Below are 19,867 nucleotides of genomic sequence, written 5' to 3'. Positions count from 1 at the left end.
ATCAAAAAATTTAACTATTCTAACATCAAATCAGTGTTTGTGTATTCATACTTACATATGCACATTATTTTTTCAATATTTGACTTTTTAAAGTCTATTTACAGTTTTATACATATATACATCCAAATTCTAATGAGAGGTACTCACCTCGCACATGAGCAAGAAATAAAGAAAGCAATTTCCTGCTGTATTTAAGGGCTCTACTGTGGTGTTTTGATTGTTCCAGAGTTTCTCTAAAACATTTTAGCGTATCCCTCAGATCCAAAGGAACAGATAATAGTGATCTTGTTTGACTGATACCTGTAATGAAGCCACAGTTATTTTAATAAACTCTAAATATGTCAGTGTAACAAATATGTAATAGAAAAGTAAAACTGCACAGAAGTTTACTCAAACTACTACTAGTAGTATCTTTATTACAGTCATGGATCAACTTACAGGGTTCAAATTTAGACACATAGGCAATGGTTCAAACTGGAAACACTATAAATATAAATAGTAGAATTCTAAAAAAGCCTTTGAATACTCAGACCTAATTGACTAAATTATAAAATTTCTTTGTAAAAAAGATGCTAAAATATTAAATTCCTAAACTACTAATACACACACACACACAAATGTTTTACATTATTTCAATGCAAAAAGCAGAATCAAACAGTATGAAGAAAAAATAAGAAAATCAAAGTAAATAGATAAAAAGTTTATAAACATTAAACCTAGGCTATGTGGGCTTCAGTAAAATAAGTCCACACTCTCAGAATAGAATTTAGTTCTAGGACTATCGAATATTTTACAACTTCAGATTGTTATTAAAATGCAATTAATAACACACACACATACTTTTATTGTAACTAATGAAATGTAACATACAGACATAAAAGCTTAAAATGACATGGCCACTCACATGAAAACTTTATGTATATTCTTTTCATCTTCTTTTGAGATCTAATAATTTATTTTTAATGGTGAGACAGGTGCTGGATTTATCACATTTGAAAACTGTCATGAAATCTACAATGGCTTATATGATGGGTGTCAAACTGCCAGCCCACGGGCCGGATGCATCATTGTGAAACCGCGCCTACCCCATTGCTGGCAATGGAAAAAAAGTCATTATACATCGGGACACATCACGTGACGTTACGAGTTTGACACCCCTGGCTTATAAGCAGTCATAAATCAAACTTGGGTTTCTATCAAAGATGAGATTTATTCATATGATGTTGATAAATTGGTACTGATCTCTGAAGATTATTTTATAAAGCATTGTTGTTGTTAGCTGCGAAGTCGTGTCCGACCCATCGCGACCCTATGGACAACATTCCTCCAGGCCTTCCTGTCCTCTACCATCTTCTGGAGTCCATTTAAGCTCACGCCTACTGCTTCAGTGACTCCATCCAGCCACCTCATTCTCTGTCGTCCCCTTCTTCTATTGCCCTCGATCTTTCCCAGCATTAGGCTCTTCTCCAGTGAGTCCTTCCTTCTCATTAGGTGGCCAAAGTACTTGAGTTTTAGCTTCAGGATCTGGCCTTCTAAAGAGCAGTCAGGATTGATCTCCTCTAGGACTGACCGGTTTGATCGCCTTGCGGTCCAAGGGACTCGCAGGAGTCTTCTCCAGCACCACAGTTCAAAGGCCTCAATTCTTTGGCGCTCAGCCTTTCTTATGGTCCAACTTTCACTGCCATACGTTGCAACTGGGAAGACCATAGCCTTGACTATACGCACTTTTGTTGACAGGGTGATGTCTCTGCTTTTTAGTGTGCTGTCTAGATTTGCCATGGCTTTCCTCCCCAGGAGCAAGCGTCTTTTAATTTCTTGGCTACAGTCCCCATCTGCAGTGATCTTGGAGCCCAGGAAAATAAAATCTGTCACTACCTCCATTTCTTCCCCATCTATTTGCCAGGAATTGAGAGGGCCAGATGCCATGATCTTGGTTTTCTTAATGTTAAGTTTCAACCCAAGTTTTGCACTCTCCTTCTTCACCTGCAACAAGAGGCTCTTTAGTTCTTCTTCACTTTCTGCCATTAGAGTGGTATCATCTGCGTATCTTAGGTTGTTGATATTTCTTCCGGCAATCTTAATTCCAACTTTTGATTCATCTAGCCCTGCCTTTCTCATGATGTGCTCTGCATATAAGTTAAATAGGCAGGGCGACAGTATACAGCCTTGCCGGACTCCTTTCCCAATTTTGAACCAATCAGTGGTTCCGTGTCCAGTTCTCACTGTTGCTTCTTGACCCGCATATAGGTTTCTCAAGAGACAAATAAGATGGTCTGGTACTCCCATCTCTTTAAGAACTTGCCATAGTTTGTTATGATCCACACAATCAAAGGCTTTAGCATAGTCAATGAAGCAGAAGTAGATGTTTTTCTGGAACTCCCTAGCTTTCTCCATGATCCAGCGTATGTTGGCAATTTGATCTCTAGTTCCTCTGCCTCTTCGAAATCCTGCCTGCACTTCTGGTAGTTCTCGATCCACATACTGCTGAAGTCTAGCTTGTAGGATTTTAAGCATGACTTTACTAGCATGAGAAATGAGTGCAATGGTGCGATAGTTTGAACATTCTTTGGCACTGCCTTTCTTTGGAATTGGAATGTAAACTGATCTTTTCCAATCCTGTGGCCATTGTTGAGTTTTCCAAATTTGCTGGCAAATTGAGTGTAGCACTTTTACTGCATTGTCTTTTAAGATTTTGAATAGCTCAGCTGGAATACTGTCACTTCCACTAGCTTTGTTGTTGCTCAGCTTTTCTAAGGCCCACTTCACTTCACATTCTAGGATGTCTGGCTCGAGGTCAGTGACCACCTCATTGTGATTATCAGGGACGTTAAGCTCATTCTTGTATAGTTCTTCTGTGTAATTTTGCCACCTCTTCTTAATCTCTTCTGCCTCTGTTAGGTCCCTGCCATTTTGGTCCTTTATCATGCCCATTTTTGCATTAAACGTTCCCTTCATTTCTCCAATTTTCTTGAAAAGATCTCTGGTCCTCCCTATTCTATTATTTTCTTCTATTTCTTTGCACTGTTCATTTAAGAAGGCATTCTTATCTCTTCTAGCTATTCTCTGGAATTCTGCATTCAATTGGGTGTATCTTTTTTTTTCTCCCTTGCCTTTCGCTTCCCTCCTTTCCTCAGCTATTTGCAAAGCTTCCTCAGACAGCCATTTTGCTTTCTTGCATTTCTTTTTCTTTGGGATGGTTTTGGTTGCTACCTGTTGTACAATGTCGCGAACCTCTGTCCATAGTTCTTCAGGCACTCTGTCTATCAGATCTAATTCCTTAAATCTATTTTTCACCTCTACTGTATATTCAACAGGGATATGATTTAATTCATACCTGAGTGGCCTAGTGCTTTTCCCTACTTTCTTCAGTTTAAGCCTAAACTTTGCAAGGAGAAGCTCATGGTCTGAGCCACAGTCAGCTCCTGGTCTTGTTTTTACTGACTGTATAGAGCTTCTCCATCTTTGGCTGACAGTACCAAAAGGCAAATACAGTACCCTATGGACAGTACCAAAGGGCAAATGGGAAGGTAGATATTTATAATTAGAATATCTGGCTTAGAAGATAATGCTATATGTTCACATGGCTCCAATCATACAATTAGGCATAAGAAACTATTTAATATCAGTGTAGAAATACTTCTTATGCACAATGTCTTTTGGCACTAGAAACTACATTAATGGGGTATGTTAAGCAATCTTGTACTATCAGGAGTCTAGAAATTAAGTATTTTATAATAAAACAAAATCAGATTTATATATTAAAACCTATAAGTATTGAGATAGTCCTTTTTGGCATTCCAATTAGCAATGCTGCAAGAAATCAGGGAAGAACTCGTCATTCACGGCAAAAGAGGTCCAAAGAGTTATGCTGAATGTGATTCAACAGAATTACAGTTATATCTAATTTAGATTGGAATGGAGAATACCCAGGTGATTCCCATGATTGTTAGACTGTTAGATTGTTAGGTTGGGTAACCTTGGGACTGTTTAGAAAGAAGTAGAAGGCTTTGAGTTATTATATATCCAGAAGAAATCCAGGCTAGAAACAATGAAATTATTCCAGTTGATCAGATGGTGAATATGGGATTCTCAGTGAAATCAGCTTGAGAGCAATGATCAGTGTCAATCTGTCTGGAGCTGGAATTTGTGGCAAGAGTAAATGCATCATGTGTGGAAGGACTATCAACCTTCAGTAGAATGTCTAAATGATTTGGACTGATCACTGAAACAAATTTGGAGGTATAAGAGGAAGGAAAAGAAACTATTGGGTTGAGTGGATGCTTCAAGCATGATACTACATCCTGTATCTTAGTTGGTTCTCCCAGATGTGACATGTTTCCAATATTGTAAAATGAAGAAGAATTCAGTTGAATATTCAATTAGTGTCAATGGAATGTAGAATTGATGGATAATTGTTTTTTTCCTTTTGTTTTGAAAGATATTTTTGGGGAAAGGCAGGCAGCTTGTGCACAATTGTTAGACAAGATATCCCCAGGATTCTCAATGTCTATCAAAAGATCAATGTTATCTTTAACTGATAGAAGAACAGTATATACAGTATATACTCTTCCGATGTATGAAAAACAAATGTTCCCTTAGCTCAAGCAATATTCCAATCACATACAATAGGTAATCATGCACCTCCATTCTCTTCTTCCATCCTTGTCTTCCCTCTCTTTAACTGTATAATTGGCCTATTAGGGCAAGAACAGCTTCTACCCTTATGGCCTTCCAGAAGCTTGTATAAACCCCACTGAACTGAAAGACTTGCATGTAGGAGTGTTATATTAATTGTGATATTTGAACTGTAAGTATATATTGTATTTTCTTTAATATATACTACTATTCTTGTTGAATTAGTTGAAGTGATTAGTTTATACACAATTTAGAACTATCTTGACTGAATCATTTTTTTAAAAAAAATTTTTTACAAATTTTATTATTTAAAACTTTGGACAAGATGTTAACGGTCTGACATTCCTTCTTGTCTTACATCATTTTTGTGTTTTATATACATTTATATATCATTTATATACAATTATACAATATTCAATCTTATCGACCACCTTATTCTAGTAATATGTGAAATCAGCATCTTGTATATCTATATTGAGACCTTCCTTTCTGTTCCCACCATAGGTAAAACTTATTCCAAATTTGTAATAATCTGACTCATCTTTATTTTTTATTTCCAAAGTTAACTAGTCCATTTCTGCGCACGCCCATATTTTATTCATCACTTCACTCTCATCAGGTATTTCACTATGTTTCCATTTCTGGGCGAACGTCATTTTCACTGCTGTGTGATATGTATCATTATATAACTCTTCTTTGGTTATGTTTCTCTGTTGTTATGCCAAGCAGGAAAAGTTCTGGTCTGTAATCTACTCTCCGTCCTGATATTTCTTCTAGCCATGTCCATATCCTTTGCCAAAACTTTTGTGTCTTATTACAGAACCACCAAACATGAAAATAAGTACCTAGTTCTTCGGAACATTTCCAGCAACATTTTGTACATTTTGGCTAATCGTGCTGGAGGGAGATGCCACCGGTAAAACATCTTATATAAATTTTCTTTGTAAGCTGAGGCCAGCGTTATCTTTTTATTTCTATCCCAAAGAGTTTGCCATATATCAAGATCAATACCATGTCCCAAATTTTTAGCCCATATCAACATTGTTTCTTTAACTTGTTCCTCAAACATTTTATACCCCAATAACAATCTATACAATTTCCTTATTTGTTTCTCATCTGGCCCCAATAAGATTTTATCCAATGCAGTTTCTTTAATAGTTATCCCCCACTCTTTCTTATCTTTCCCATATTGTGTTTGTATCTGTAAGTAAGCTCACCATTCCAATTTTATATGTTCTAGTTCCTGTCTGGATTTCAATTCTCCCACATCATTCATAATATCTTTGTACGTAGTGCTGTTCTCCAAATTGAACAAATTTGGGTAGACTATCGCCTCTAGGGTGGACAGCCAGACTGGTACTTTAATGTAATTTTGTTTTCTAATTTTATTCCAAATTTTGAGTAGTGCTTGTCTAATCTGATGGTTTTGAAAATGTTGATATAGCTCGTTTCTCATTCCATAGGAATGCGTGCCAGCCTAATTGCAAATCATGGCCTTCTAAAATTAATAATCTTTTATTCTTTAAAATTATCCATTCTCTAATCCAGGTTAGCGCCGCTGCATGGTAATATGTTTCCCAGTCTGGTAGTCCAAAGCCCCCATTTTCTTTAGCATCTTGCAAGTGTTTCATTTTAATCCTCGGTTTTTTCCCTTGCCATATAAAATTCATTGTCAGTTTGTTCAGGTTCCCAAAAACTTTTTGATCTAGTTGTATAAGGATACTTTGGAACAGGAATAGGATTTTAGGTAGTACATTCATTTTTACGACAGCGATTCTCCCTAACAATGAAAGACTCAAGTTTCCCCATCTTTCCAGGTCTTCTTTTATTTATTTCACTATTTTGTTGTAATTGTCTTCTTTAATTGAAGTACATCTGGCCGTAATAGTAATTCCTAGATATTGTATCTTCTTAGCTATTTGTATGTCCATAATCCTAGCCAAGTTTTCTTTCTGTTTATTCGTCATATTTTTAACAATCATTTTAGTTTTACCCTTATTTATTTTCAGCCCGGCAGCTTCTCCATATTTATCTAGTTCTTCTAACAGTTTCAGTCCCAATTGTTGTGGATCCTCCATAATAAAGACCAAATCATCCACGAAGGCTTGAAGTTTAAAAATTTCTTTTTAAATTTCTAATCCTTTTATATGCGGTTCATTTCTAATTATCCTCGTTAGAACCTCTAGCGTCAGTATAAATAGTAATGGGGATAAAGGGCATCCTTGTCGTGTTCCTTTTTGTATTTGAAATTTCCTAGTTACTTCCACATTTATTATTATTTTAACTTCCTGATTAGAATATATTGCCCTAATTATGTTTATAAATTTTTCACTCACATCTATATACCTAAGTTGTTGACGTATAAATGACCACTTAACATTATCAAAAGCCTTCTGAGCGTCTAAGAATAATAACACCATTTGTTGTCCACTATGTATTTCGTAGTATTCTAGCGTATCCAATATTATCCTAATGTTGTGTTTAGTTTGTCTTTTGGCTAGAAATCCGTTCTGATCCACGTGTATAAAATCATTTAAAAACCTTTTTAATTGCTCAGCTATCATTGTTGTAAGTATCTTATAATCAGAGTTAAGTAAAGATATTGGTCTATAGTTTTGGACTGATGTATGGTCTGTATTATCTTTTGGGATCAGAACAATATTCGCCTCTGACCATAACTTTGGGATTTTTGCTTCATCCAGAACCACGTTAAACCCATCCAATAAAGGTTGTCCTAAGATGTTTTGTTGTTACTTACAGATTTCTGTCAGAAGGCCATCAGGACCCGAAGCTTTATTATTTTTTGTTTATTAATGGCCATAATCACCTCTGTCATCCTAATTTCTTCATTCAACATATTTTTAATTTCATCTTTAACTTTTGGTAGTGATGCTTTTTTGAAACATTCCTCCACTTTCTCCTCATTTTCCTGGTTATCTTCCTTGTATAATTTCTCATAGAATTCCTGGGCTAAGATTTTTTTCTCCTCTTCTTGATAGTGTATTCTCCCTTTGTCATCTCATAATTTACTAATCCAACTTTTCTCCTTTTGTTTTTTCAATTTGTGTGCAAGCCATCGACCAGGTTTGTTTGCATTTTCAAAGAAGTTCTGTTTTGTACGTCTTATCTGTTGTGCTAATTTTTCTTTTTCTAAGATGTTAAGTTTATGTTTAATTAAGTCCATTTGTTGTTTTACATTCTTTTTTTGTGGTTATTGTTGAAGTATTGTTTCTAATCTTTTGTATTGCCCTTCTAACATTTTCTGTTGTTTTTTCTCCTTATTCTTTTTTGCCATATATGCTATGGCTACTCCTCTCATAATTGCCTTAGCTGTGTCCCAATGATTTTGGACAGAGGTGTCCCAAATATGTCTGTTTGCCTACGCAGAGTTTATTGTAGGTCCAATTAAAGATAACTTTGGAGGGGAAAAAATTATTTGATCATAATTAGGTGGAGGAGTTGTGGTCAATTGCTGTCCTGCCAAAGCATCAAAGCCAAATTTTTCCACTGCTTGACGGCATTGAAACCATAGATGTAATATCTCAACTGGAGCCCGGAGTTCAAGATGTAAAGTATGCCCTATCTTTACCCAGTCTTGTAAACGAAGCGTCCCGTGCTCCGGCTACCAAGGACAATGTTTCCCTATCTCTCCTATGAGCTTCTTTATCTCTGCCACAGGTGCTTTAAGCCCTGACTTTTGTAGCAGGAAGGTAAGTTCCTCTACATGATCCCTATTAATTTGTTTTTAAAGATCTATTGTCCCTGTTCAGGTGCCAAAATGTGGGATTCAAGAGACCAGTCAATGCAGGATATGAAGGGACCGTGCGCAGAAAACTGCCTGTCCCAATATTCTGTTATCCATATGTCTATGAGCTCATTCCAATTGGCCTTGCCAGGCACTGCCAAGAACCAGCTAGATAAGGAAGACTCTGCCCTAGCTTGGGATGTTCGGATGTTCTCTAAGATTGACTAGGGAGTACACCAATAAACAATGCTTTTGCTGTGCGTTATTTCCTGCTTGTTAAACTGTATAAATACAATAAACTCTGCGTAGGCAGACAGACATATTTGGGACACCCTGCATTGACTGGTCTCTGAATCCCACAGATTTGAGTAGTATGTGTACTATCTTGCCTCACGATTCCTTTCTCTCCATATGCCCTGAATGTTTAGGTCTTTGGCCATTTTAAAGAAGGATCTTGGTAGTGTCCTTCTTTTCCTTTTCCTGGTCTTGTTACCCTTGTAATCCAAATTATTATCAATAATAGCACTGAAATCTCCTAGCACACAGATCTCATCGTAATCTATATCATTTATCTTATTATGTAATGATTTAAAAAACTGTTCTTGGTTTCCATTCGGGGCATATATTTCTACTATCACTACTTTCCTATGGTTTATTTCTAGCTCTACTATCAATATTCTACCTTCTCTATCTTTATAAATTTGTTTAACTACCAGTTTCTCATTCATGTATAATACCACCCCCCTCTTTTTTGTTGATCTAATGATACAAATATATTTCCTAATTTTGGCTGGTCTAACAGGTGTTTTGGTTGTTCTTTTATATGAACTTCCTGAATTGCTATTATATCTCATTTTTGACGAATAAGTTTATTAAAGATTTTTCGTCCTTTCATTGGCGAATTTAAACCATTAATATTCAGTGACAAAATCCTGCATTCTTCTCCCTTTATTTTACTTATATCTGGGTCTTGTGCTTCTCATTGTGCAGATCTCTTTTGTTTCTTTGTCTCTACCTTCATATTTCTCTGCAGTCTCTCCAGATTTATTTCCTCTATCCTCTGTTCCTAGTACCTTCCCTTCTACAGCCATCTGTCTTGCATCCCTTTCTCTTATGTCCCCTCCATCTTGGTCTTCTACTTCATCTTCATTGTTAAAATGGATCTCATAAAAATCTTCTGCCTTGTCTATCGAGTCTAATCTATACCTTCTATCTTGCCACGTCACTAGAATGCCTTCTGGAGTTAGCCATCTAAAGTTCACTGTCAAGTTTCCGACACATGGGCTTTTCAAGTGATTCTGAGGCATTGTTTACCTTAAAAGTCCTTTATTAGCCTAATACACTGGCAAATGCTTGCTCGAAGGAAGCTGGAATCTGAAACCTCCACCCCTTACACAATATATTAAAACACAATTCTCCACTTTTCTAATTTTGTCATTAATCGTATTCTCCAATTAATTTAAAGAATCAGTTTCCCTTCCGTTAGAAAAGCCGCCAAGGTCTTATCTTCTCTAGTTAAAAATGGCCTTGAAAGGTGCAATCCTACTCATCCCCCCTCCCAACATTAAACTAACTTTCTTAAAGCAATACACAAGTTTAACATATGAAACGGCTACTTCTTCATCTCTTCTCAAGCAATAACATTTGATGTTAGCAGCGTTGACATTCACATTGTATCTAAACAGTTTTGATGTCAAAAATTGGTAGCCTCATCTCAAGTCTCTCATTCTTTTAGGTATTTGTTTGAGAATTGTTATTTGTTGCCCCACCAACTACCTGGAAAAAAACACCAAATTCAAAATAAAAGCCTCTCCCATCAGTGAAGAGATCCAGCAAAGAATCGTCCCCAGAGAGAAACCATCCAGATGCCCCAAGCTCTATGGCCTCCCCAAGATACACAAAGAAGGAGCACCACTCAGACCCATAGTTAGCTCCATAGGCTCACCTCTACAGAATCTTGCCAAATTCCTTGCCAAACAACTTCAGACCTACACAAAATCCATCACCTCACACGTACAAAACTCACTCCACTTCATAGAAACAATAAAGAAACAAAACCTGCAACCCAGCGACCTACTCGTGAGCTTCGATGTCATATCCCTCTTCACCCAAGTGCCTATTAAAGAAGCCTTGACAGCTATCCAAAACAAATACAACCCCCCTAAACACTTCCTAGATCTGACCAACCACTGCCTAACCAACACATACTTCAGCCACAATGGACAAAGATACAAACAGATAGAAGGAGCACCTACGGGATCACCTCTCACCCGTCATCACAAACCTATACATGGAACACTTTGAAACCAACACCTTAGACAAATCTGAACACAAACCCAAACTCTGGCTTAGATATGTAGATGACACTTTCGTAATTTGGCCACACGGGAAAGAAAAACTGGACAACTTCCTCACACATCTCAGCAGCCTACACCCCAAAATACAATTTATTATGGAAATAGAAGCTAACAACCAACTCCCCTTTCTGGACGTCCTAATCTACAAAAAACCCAATGGTTCCTTAGGACACACCATCTACCGGAAAAAAACACACACCAACCGCTACTTAAACACACAATCCCATCACCACCCAGCACAGATCTACTCCGAAGCCAAGACCCTCATATCCAGAACCAAATGCCTAGCCGACAAAGACCACCTGAAAACTGAATTACACACTCTCACAAACGTATTAATTTCCAACGGATTCCAAAGAAACACAGTTACCAACCTAATCCAAAGGGAGACACCCCCCAAGAACCAAGACACAGAACAGGACAACGGCATCACCCTCCTCCCCTACATTAAAGGCACCACAGATAAAATCAGCAAAATTCTCCACAAACACAATATCAAGACAGCCTTCGGCACCGACCAAAAAATAGCCAACATCTTAAGAAACCCCAAAGACAAGATCCAGCTTGAAAACCAAGGAGTCTATGAAATACCATGCAAAATCTGCCCAGCCACATACATTGGACAAACCAATAGGAGAATAAATGCATGCATCGCAGAACACAAGAACACAGTCAGAAAAGAAGAAAAAACTTCCTCCCTTTTCCAGCACCTTAAAGCAACAGGACATGAAATTGACTTTGAAGGAATGAAATTAATCTCCAAAACTGAACACTACAACAAGAGAATAATTATGGAAGCCATCGAAATAGAGAAACACCCCCACAACATGAATAAATGTGACGATACCTCCCGCCTACCAGACATCTGGAAACTAGCCCTAGTCAAAAAATGAGTCCCAGCCATGAAAACCGACACCAGACCCAGAACAACACAGGACGCCACCACCAATCATCCTCACCAGACTCAAACCTAAACCCACTCCATAGACGAAATGCAACCACCATCCAGAAGCCAAACCACAGCGGCATCTCCAGCTGCTGCACCACCCCCCAACCCCCACACAAAGCAAACTGACACATGCCATGAACACAAGACCAGACCGCAAACTCGAAGCCAAACCAAAGCCCGGGATGTTACATCACAGCCTTCTGATCAGGACATTACATCACAGAACTCAGGAGGTTACAATGCTAAAGCTCAGGATGTCATAACACAGCCAACCACCCAGGATGTTGCAGCACAGAACTCAGGATATCACTACACTAGAGCTCAGGATGTCATCACACAGCCCATTATCCAAGTCGGTACAACACAAAAGACTAATGGGCACACAGCCAACACCTCAGCCACACAGGATGTTACAAAACAGCCAACTAATCCACAAACAATAACCCCATCAACCAATCAAGATGTAACAACACAGCCAACCAACCCGCTTACAGCAACAAAGCCAGCACCCCCACCAATATTTATAGAGAGACGGCAGCTCCGATCACGCTTTGTTTGCACAAGCACGAAGCCGAAGACACCAGCCTGAAGATGAAAAGTGGGACCTCGTCGAAACGTCGCCAAGACACTCTCAAACTTACACAGGAAAAGACCCGAATACGCCAAAACCTACATATGTGTGTGTGTGTGTGTGTGTGTGTGTGTGTGTGTGTATGTATATATGTATATATGTATATATGTGTGTGTATATATGTGTGTGTGTGTGTGTATATATATGTATATATATGTGTGTGTGTGTATATATATGTGTGTGTGTGTGTGTGTGTGTATACGTGATATACCAAATCTTTGCAACAAATATATCCTGCATATATTGAAACAAAACAACTTATCCATCCATAAAAATCATCCTAATAATCTAAACGAACACAAACATTTAATTATCCAAAAGAGCATGAACTCTGAAACTTTTAAAGAATATAATTTACATATCTTCATACCTAAATGATCAAAATGTTGATCGGTTGGTCCTTTCCATTTTGTAGCAGCATACAGGTTTTTTGGAACAAAGTTTCTGCAGCATACCTTAAGAGAGAATTTTCTGATATAGTTTACAGCCTTTTCAATTAAGATGACCAGGTTAAGTAGATGAATATTCTTAAAAATTAAAAATTAGACATCTGAAAACTGCAAAATCTCTCCCTATTATTCATATTTTCCAAAAAGCAAAGAAATCATAAAAGCCAATGTTCATTATCTAGAATGGATTATTTCCACAAGAAAAACTAAACAAAAATAGGACATTCTTATTAAGATGTGCTTGAACACCAACCAGTACAGTACTGCCTTGGGACAAAACTTTTCAGAATTAAGTCTTACAAAGTCTCATACGTAGTAATCTGACCTGAGCTTCCCAAACTAATCAGAACTCACAAGACAATTCTATCATTGCAGTCCTCCTATTGTGTCAGTTCTCTTCACTATATCCAGCCCAGTTGGAAATCAAGGTGATATGCATAATCCCAAACTGGTAATCTGGTTGCTTAGCACCATAGCACTTTATCCCCACAAAGTGATATGGAGGATAGGGCCACTTTTCACAGTAAAAAAAAATGAAACATATATTTGTTAACTAATTCTGTTTTTAGAATACACTTGAGATTCAGGGAAACAAGTTGTTGTTGTTGTTACTGCTACTACAATAACAACAACAGAGTTGGAAGGGACCTTGGAGGTCATCTAGTCCAATACCCTGCTCAGGCAAGAAACCCTATACCATTTCAGACAAATGATTGTCCATTCTCTTCTTAAAAACTTCCAGTGTTGGAGCATTCACCGCTTCTGGAGGCAGGTTGTTCCACTGATTAATTGTTCTAACTGTCAGGAAGTTTCTCCTTAGTTCTAGATTGCTTCTCTCCTTGATTAGTTTCGATCCATTGCTTCTTGTCTTGCCTTCAAGTGCTTTGGAGAATATCCTGACTCCCTCTTCTTTGTGGCAACCCCTGAGATATTGGAACACTACTATCATGTCACCCCTCATTCTTCTCTTCATTAAACTAGACATACCCAATTCAAGCAACCGTTCCTTATATGTTTTAGCCTCTAGTCCCTTAATCATCTTTGTTGCTCTTCTCTGCACTCTTTCTAGAATTCCAACATCTTTTTTACATTGTGGCAACCAAAACTGGATGCAGTATTCCAAGTGTGGCCTTACCAAGGCATTGTAAAGTGGTATTAACACTTCACATGATCTTGATTTTATCTCTCTGTTAATGCACCCTAGCACTGTGTTGGCTTTTTTGGCAGCTGAGAAAGGACAGAGAAAGAAATTGACTCACACTGAATTCCTATTAAGCCTGCTCTCTTTACTCACTAACTAGTCTGAGAGTCAGGGTGGGTCTTCTTGTTAGAAAATGAGATTTAGAACCTACCCATTTGTCCTAGGAAAAATATCTTTAGATTAGGTATCATTTTTGTTAAGTTAGGGAAAATTTTAATGTGTCCATTCATAAACCTTTTTCAGGAAGTCCAGTACATAACTAAATATTATATTCTTATTTTTTAAAAAAAACAACCACTTCTTTAAAAATTTCAATTACAAGTTTTTTTCTTTATCATCTAAAACACTTTACCTTTTCTCCAGTACTAGTGATTAATTCTTCTAAACAAGACTGTGGATTATCTGAATCATAGAGTTGGTTTTTTTCCTTCAGTTGTCTCTGGGCAAACACCAACACAGGAGTTACTTGCTCTGTATATCTCTCACTAGAAAAAAATTAGATGCATTTTAAAATAAATATTGTTAATAGAATTTTTAAAAAATCCTTTCTTTCCCAAAGTCGGTTCATATTACTTACTGTGTAATTGTGTTAAATTGCATAGCTATGTGTACTAACGATTCCCATTTCTTCAAACGAAACAGAAACTCAAGAGTTTGCAGAATGAAATGGCGTATTCCTTGGAAATCAATAATATTCACATCATCAAGGGGATTTTCAAAAGAAAGGTTGGAACCACCTTCATCAATAGTAATGCCTCCTATGCAGCTTGGAACACCAAAATTTCCCTTGGGCTCAATAATCTGTAAATTCAAACAGAGATCATAATATCCTACCTCATTTTTGCAGGTCATCCTCAAAATTATCGTACAAATATCAAGTAGAAGCTCAACTAGCACTTCTAATTATGTACATTTTCTTTACATTATACCAAGCATATTGTTTATTTACACAGCTAGCTGAAATATATAAACATTACAATTTTTAATATTGCATGTGTCCCTGATTTACATTAATATCAAACTCATAACATTATATTTTGTTAGTCTTTGATGTTTACCAATATACTAATGTATTTGTTAGTGTTTTATGTTTACTAACATCAGCCTCCTCTCTGAAGATATGGAACTCTCCCTGAAACAAATACAGTGGCTAAGTTAACTATACTGGATGTTAGAATATGAGCATCTCAAGAGAGAAATCCTGCTCCTTGTGACCATTCCCACATTGTGTATAGTGAAGCAGATATTATCTAAGCACTAACAAGAAAGATGTTTTATATTTTTCATGAAACCCATGTTGAGCAGTTAAATTAAAGACTGTTTAATTTAGTAAATCTCTCCAACTATAATGATTCCTAGACAAAGACAGGAAGTGGCATACATTCTAATGCACAAATTCAGAACTTCTAATTGCACAAATACCGCATTCAGTGCACTCTTGTAAAGCCATGTTCCCATTCTTTCAAGATTTTCTTATGTGTTATCATAGTTCATTTGCTTGTTTGTTTAAAAAACTCTCTTCTGGAGCATACAAAATCTAGCACAAGAAGACTTCTGCATCAGATATTCACAACACATTTACCTTTCTTGAGAGATTAATCCATCTCCATTTACATTAAATAAGAAAAACAGTTTCATTACATTGCACATAAAATTATTTACTGTATCTTTTTCTAAATATTTCTAAATGTAAAGGCACAGAAAAAATGTACACAATTAAAATGAATTAAACATTGTTAATCTTTGTTTAGTAACTTCAAAATATAAAAACAGTATGCATTATGTTAATCATAGAAGTAAAAATATATTTACCTTAACATAATTGCTATCTTGAAGCTCAACTATCATATCAAGCAATGCATCTGATGCCATATAGTATGGTAACCAAATGGTCTTAAGAAAAATCTCCTTGTTAACAGGAAAAGGGGCAGGAAAAGATGCTGAATGCTTAATAATCATTTGTATTTCCCGAGTATAGTTCCAAAGGTCTCGGCAGGCATTCTGAAGCAATGTCCAGTGACGACCTCGATGGGCAACAACCTGGATCATATTTATGAAATGCACAATTAATGAGTGGTAGTTGGATATTACAGTGATTTAAACAGTAAGTATAAATTATATTTTCATTTATAAAAAAAACTTCAAACTTAAGCATGTTTATTTGTAAGAAATCTACTGAATAAACTATTTCACTTTCCTAAGATACTAGTTGGTATATATTTCACATAGATTATAACTGTTTTGCTAGAACTACCTAGGACAGAGATCTAAAGCGATTTTGAGCAAGATATTCGTTTATGTAAGACAATTATTTATTTATTTATAAGCCACTCCAGTCAACCACCTACAACTGAACAATCTACAACTCCCCAAATTCATAATTTGGGCAAATATAGATAAAACACATTGACAAAAGCAGTACAATACTGACAATTAGAAACTAATTACAATAAAAAAGCAGACACTGAAATGCAACCATACATATATTGGAAATCTAATCTGCATTATGGCTATTATTCCTTTTTCCATATGATTTAGCCTCCTCTAACAGTTATGACTGGGTGAATACTTTATTATAAACTCAGGTGTTTCTTAAAACAATGATTTGTTGGATAAAAATAATTGGAGGCTTTAATATTAATCCATAATGAGTGCTTAGCATAGCATGCTATATCAAAATAAAACTATAACTTTGTGTTAAATTTAAATCAGAGTTCTTGATTTCTTTTGCAATCAGCTATCTAGAAATTATTTCCAGTTGTTCACAAATTGTTCCACATTAGATTTAAGTTTTTAAAAGGAAACCCCTACAGAACAAAAGCAAAATACATTCCACTTAATTTAGTAAAGGCATCATTTCTTACATTTCCTACTATACAGTATATTATTAAATTAGCTTAAGCCAATAATAAATTCTACTTTTCAATCCTCTTGTGAGGATTCTGACTGAAATTATGCCTGCTTTTATCCCTCTCTCATGGCCTTTCCTTGCATCAAAACAAAAGGTATTTTATAGTTTGGCTTGATGGGAGACAATTTAAGATTTGGGGAAAACATACTTTAGGAGCCCTGATGTTTATTTCAGTTTTTTGTTATTTCATGTAAATGTTTTGTGATGCAAACACTATATTTGTACTGATTTTGCTAAGGAACTTTATTCAAACAAGCAACAAAAGCAATACATATTATATTAGGGAAAGAAGTATATTTTTTAGAATTAGTGTAACATGCTGATGAAAGTACTGACTTGAATCATGGAGACCCAGATTTTGAGACTCCGCCTGACAACCAGATGACTTCAGCTAGTCATTCTCTCAGCCCAACCTAATTCATGAGGTTATCTTTAGGATAAAAGAAAGGGTCTAACCCCATGTATCTATTTTCTGCTGTTGAAAAAATATGGGATATAAAACCAATGATAACAAATAAATATGCTGTTTTATCTTATACTTATTTCTGTTTTTGAGTCAGTGTCATCTTCTGGAGAGTGCCTGGACAAATCCCTGCAGGTTTTTTTGACAAGGTTTCAGAAATCGTTTGCCATTGCGTTTCCTGAGAATGTGTGACTGGCCCAAGGTCACCCAGTTGGCGTTCTGCTTATGGTGGAAATAGAATTCACAGTTCCACAATTTCTAGCTTGGGGCCCTTAACCACTACACAAAACTGACTCTCTATATTATTACATCATTTAAATTAGATGTTGATGACTGATGATTACGATGATAATGCTGTCCATTCAATCATGTCCAATTCTTCAGTGATTCTATGGATCACCTCTCTCCCTCTCCACGTTTTCTGATCTTGTGTGGCTTCTTCCAGTTGTTGTACATTCTGGCTGGTGTCATTTTTGATGGTGTAAAGCCACTGTGTTTTTTGCAGCCTCATTTCCTTTTACTGCTGACCACTCCAAACATAACAACCTTTCACAGTGAGTTTAATTGCATATGATTGAAATAAATGGATTTTTGTGGGTTTTGCCTTCTAGTGATATGTCTGGTTTACACGTTCCAGTACTTGCTTGTTCGTCACCTTTACTATCCAAGAAATGAGCAAGGAAACTTTTCCAACACTACATTTGAACAAGTTGATTTTTCTCCTGTCTAGTTTTTTTATTGTTCAATTTTCGCAGCCATGGGTAACTACGGCAAATACAATTGGGAGGACTAATCTCCATTTGTTGCCAGTCTGATGTCCTTGCTTTTCCACACTCGATTCATACTCATGATTACTGTGTAACCCAGTGCAATTCACAGCTTTATTTCTGGACTGCATGTACTACTTTGGAATTCTTCCATGTCATCCATCTCTTCACCCTCAATTGTTATTTTAACATTTCCACTCTTTACAGCTGTCATAAGTTTGGAGTTTTTGGTATTCAAGAACAGGCCAAATTTCTCACTTTCTTCTCCTTTGGATCAGATGTTTCAATCCTTCTTTAATTTCTAAAAGTTGTGTTGTAAATTTATTGAAGACTGTTTATGTTTCTTCTTTCAATCATTATCCTTCTTCCATTTTCCTCAAAATCACATTGGCATACAAGTTGAAAAAGAATGGTGAAAGAATGCAGCCTTGCCACACTTCTTTCTATATCTCGAACCAATCAGTGTCTCCATATGGACAGTGGCTACCTGATTTTGTTCAGTGACTACACCAACATGGCAGATGTGCTGGTACCCACAGGTCTTCTAGGGCTCCCCACAGCTTATCATGATCAATACAGCTGAAAGCTTTATTAAAAGCAGAGGTAGATGTTTTTTGATATTCCTGAATTTTTTTCATGCTCCAGTATAGAATTGTAATAAGGCCCTGAGTGCCATGACCTCTTCTGAAGTAAGCTTGAACATCTGGCTATTTCCTTGCGATAGTCAGCACCAGATGTCATATAAATTAATGGGAATTTATTTTATTTTTATTTATTAATTTATATACTCTCTAGCTCACTGTTGAAATGACTCTAGGCAGCTTTCTAATGTGAGGAATGAGGGCAAAAATTGGAGTTATCTTTGGAATTATCATTTTTGGCAATGGAATGAACACAGTTTCCAATCCTGTGGCCATGTGTTTGTTTCCCTAATTTTCTGGCACAGGAGTGTGATGCTTGTGGGTGATATAGGTCTCAACAATTCTGTGGGGATGGTATTAACGCCTGGGACCTTGTTGGTTGGCAGATGACTCAATGCCCACATGACTTCTTCCAAAAGGATCGCAGATTCTATTCTGCTTCTCTTTCTTTATTATTCAGAGGAGACCAGGACTTCATGTTGCTAGCATACAGTTCTTCTGTTATATTCTCACCATCTGTTGTTGAAATCTTGTGGGTCAGACAGATCTTTATATTGTTTGGCTTTGAAGATGTTTTATGAGCAATAAATGATGTTTGAATCCTTTTGACTTGCACAAAAGCATTCTGGTGTGGCTTTTCATGCAGTCCTCATCTAGCTCCTTGCAACCTTGGTTGGAGTAAAATTTGTTAGCTTTCCTTGTTGCTTTTTGGAAGGTTGTATTCAATTTCCTTGCTCCCTCCTGTTTGCCTGCTGTTTTGGCTGCTTTTCTTCGCTCACCTATTCTGATGGTTTTGTATGAAAACCAAGTATGCTTTTTCTCTGGCTTCTATTATGGCATATGTTCAATTGCTGTTTCAATGATGGTTGGGGTTTCTTTTGGGGGGGCACAGTGCACTGGGCATATTTTCAGCAGTGTGGCAGTTCAGATATATTTTTCACTCCAGTTGCACACATGTGCTGTCTTTTTGATGTTGCATAATTTAACTTTGACCTTAGCTGCCAACAATTTATAATATGAACTACAATGGGCACGAGATAGTCTTGACAGCGACTGAAATATACTGTTGATGGCTGCATAGGACATAATTGATCTTGTTATGGTGCAATTTATTTGGT

At 36.7% G+C, this 19,867-nt stretch overlaps 1 protein-coding gene across 1 annotated transcript in view; it reads right to left on the bottom strand.

The window, feature by feature from the left end:
• CFAP54 (cilia and flagella associated protein 54) overlaps positions 1 to 19,867 on the bottom strand; it is a gene marked incomplete at both ends in the record, with an annotated part of 158,511 nt that overhangs the window by 66,172 nt on the left and 72,472 nt on the right. The window contains 5 exons of the mRNA XM_081332014.1: positions 148 to 300; positions 12,688 to 12,772; positions 14,320 to 14,452; positions 14,545 to 14,768; positions 15,780 to 16,007. Coding sequence (XP_081188140.1) covers positions 148 to 300; positions 12,688 to 12,772; positions 14,320 to 14,452; positions 14,545 to 14,768; positions 15,780 to 16,007 — 823 coding nt within the window. The remainder of the gene's footprint in view (positions 1 to 147; positions 301 to 12,687; positions 12,773 to 14,319; positions 14,453 to 14,544; positions 14,769 to 15,779; positions 16,008 to 19,867) is intronic.

Source organism: Vipera berus, assembly GCF_964194415.1.
Source record: "Vipera berus genome assembly, chromosome: 6".
In the NCBI taxonomy this organism is placed as follows: Eukaryota; Metazoa; Chordata; class Lepidosauria; order Squamata; family Viperidae; genus Vipera; species Vipera berus.
The sequence above is the reverse complement of the archived record's forward strand: the minus strand, read 5'-3'. Positions and strand labels throughout refer to the sequence as shown.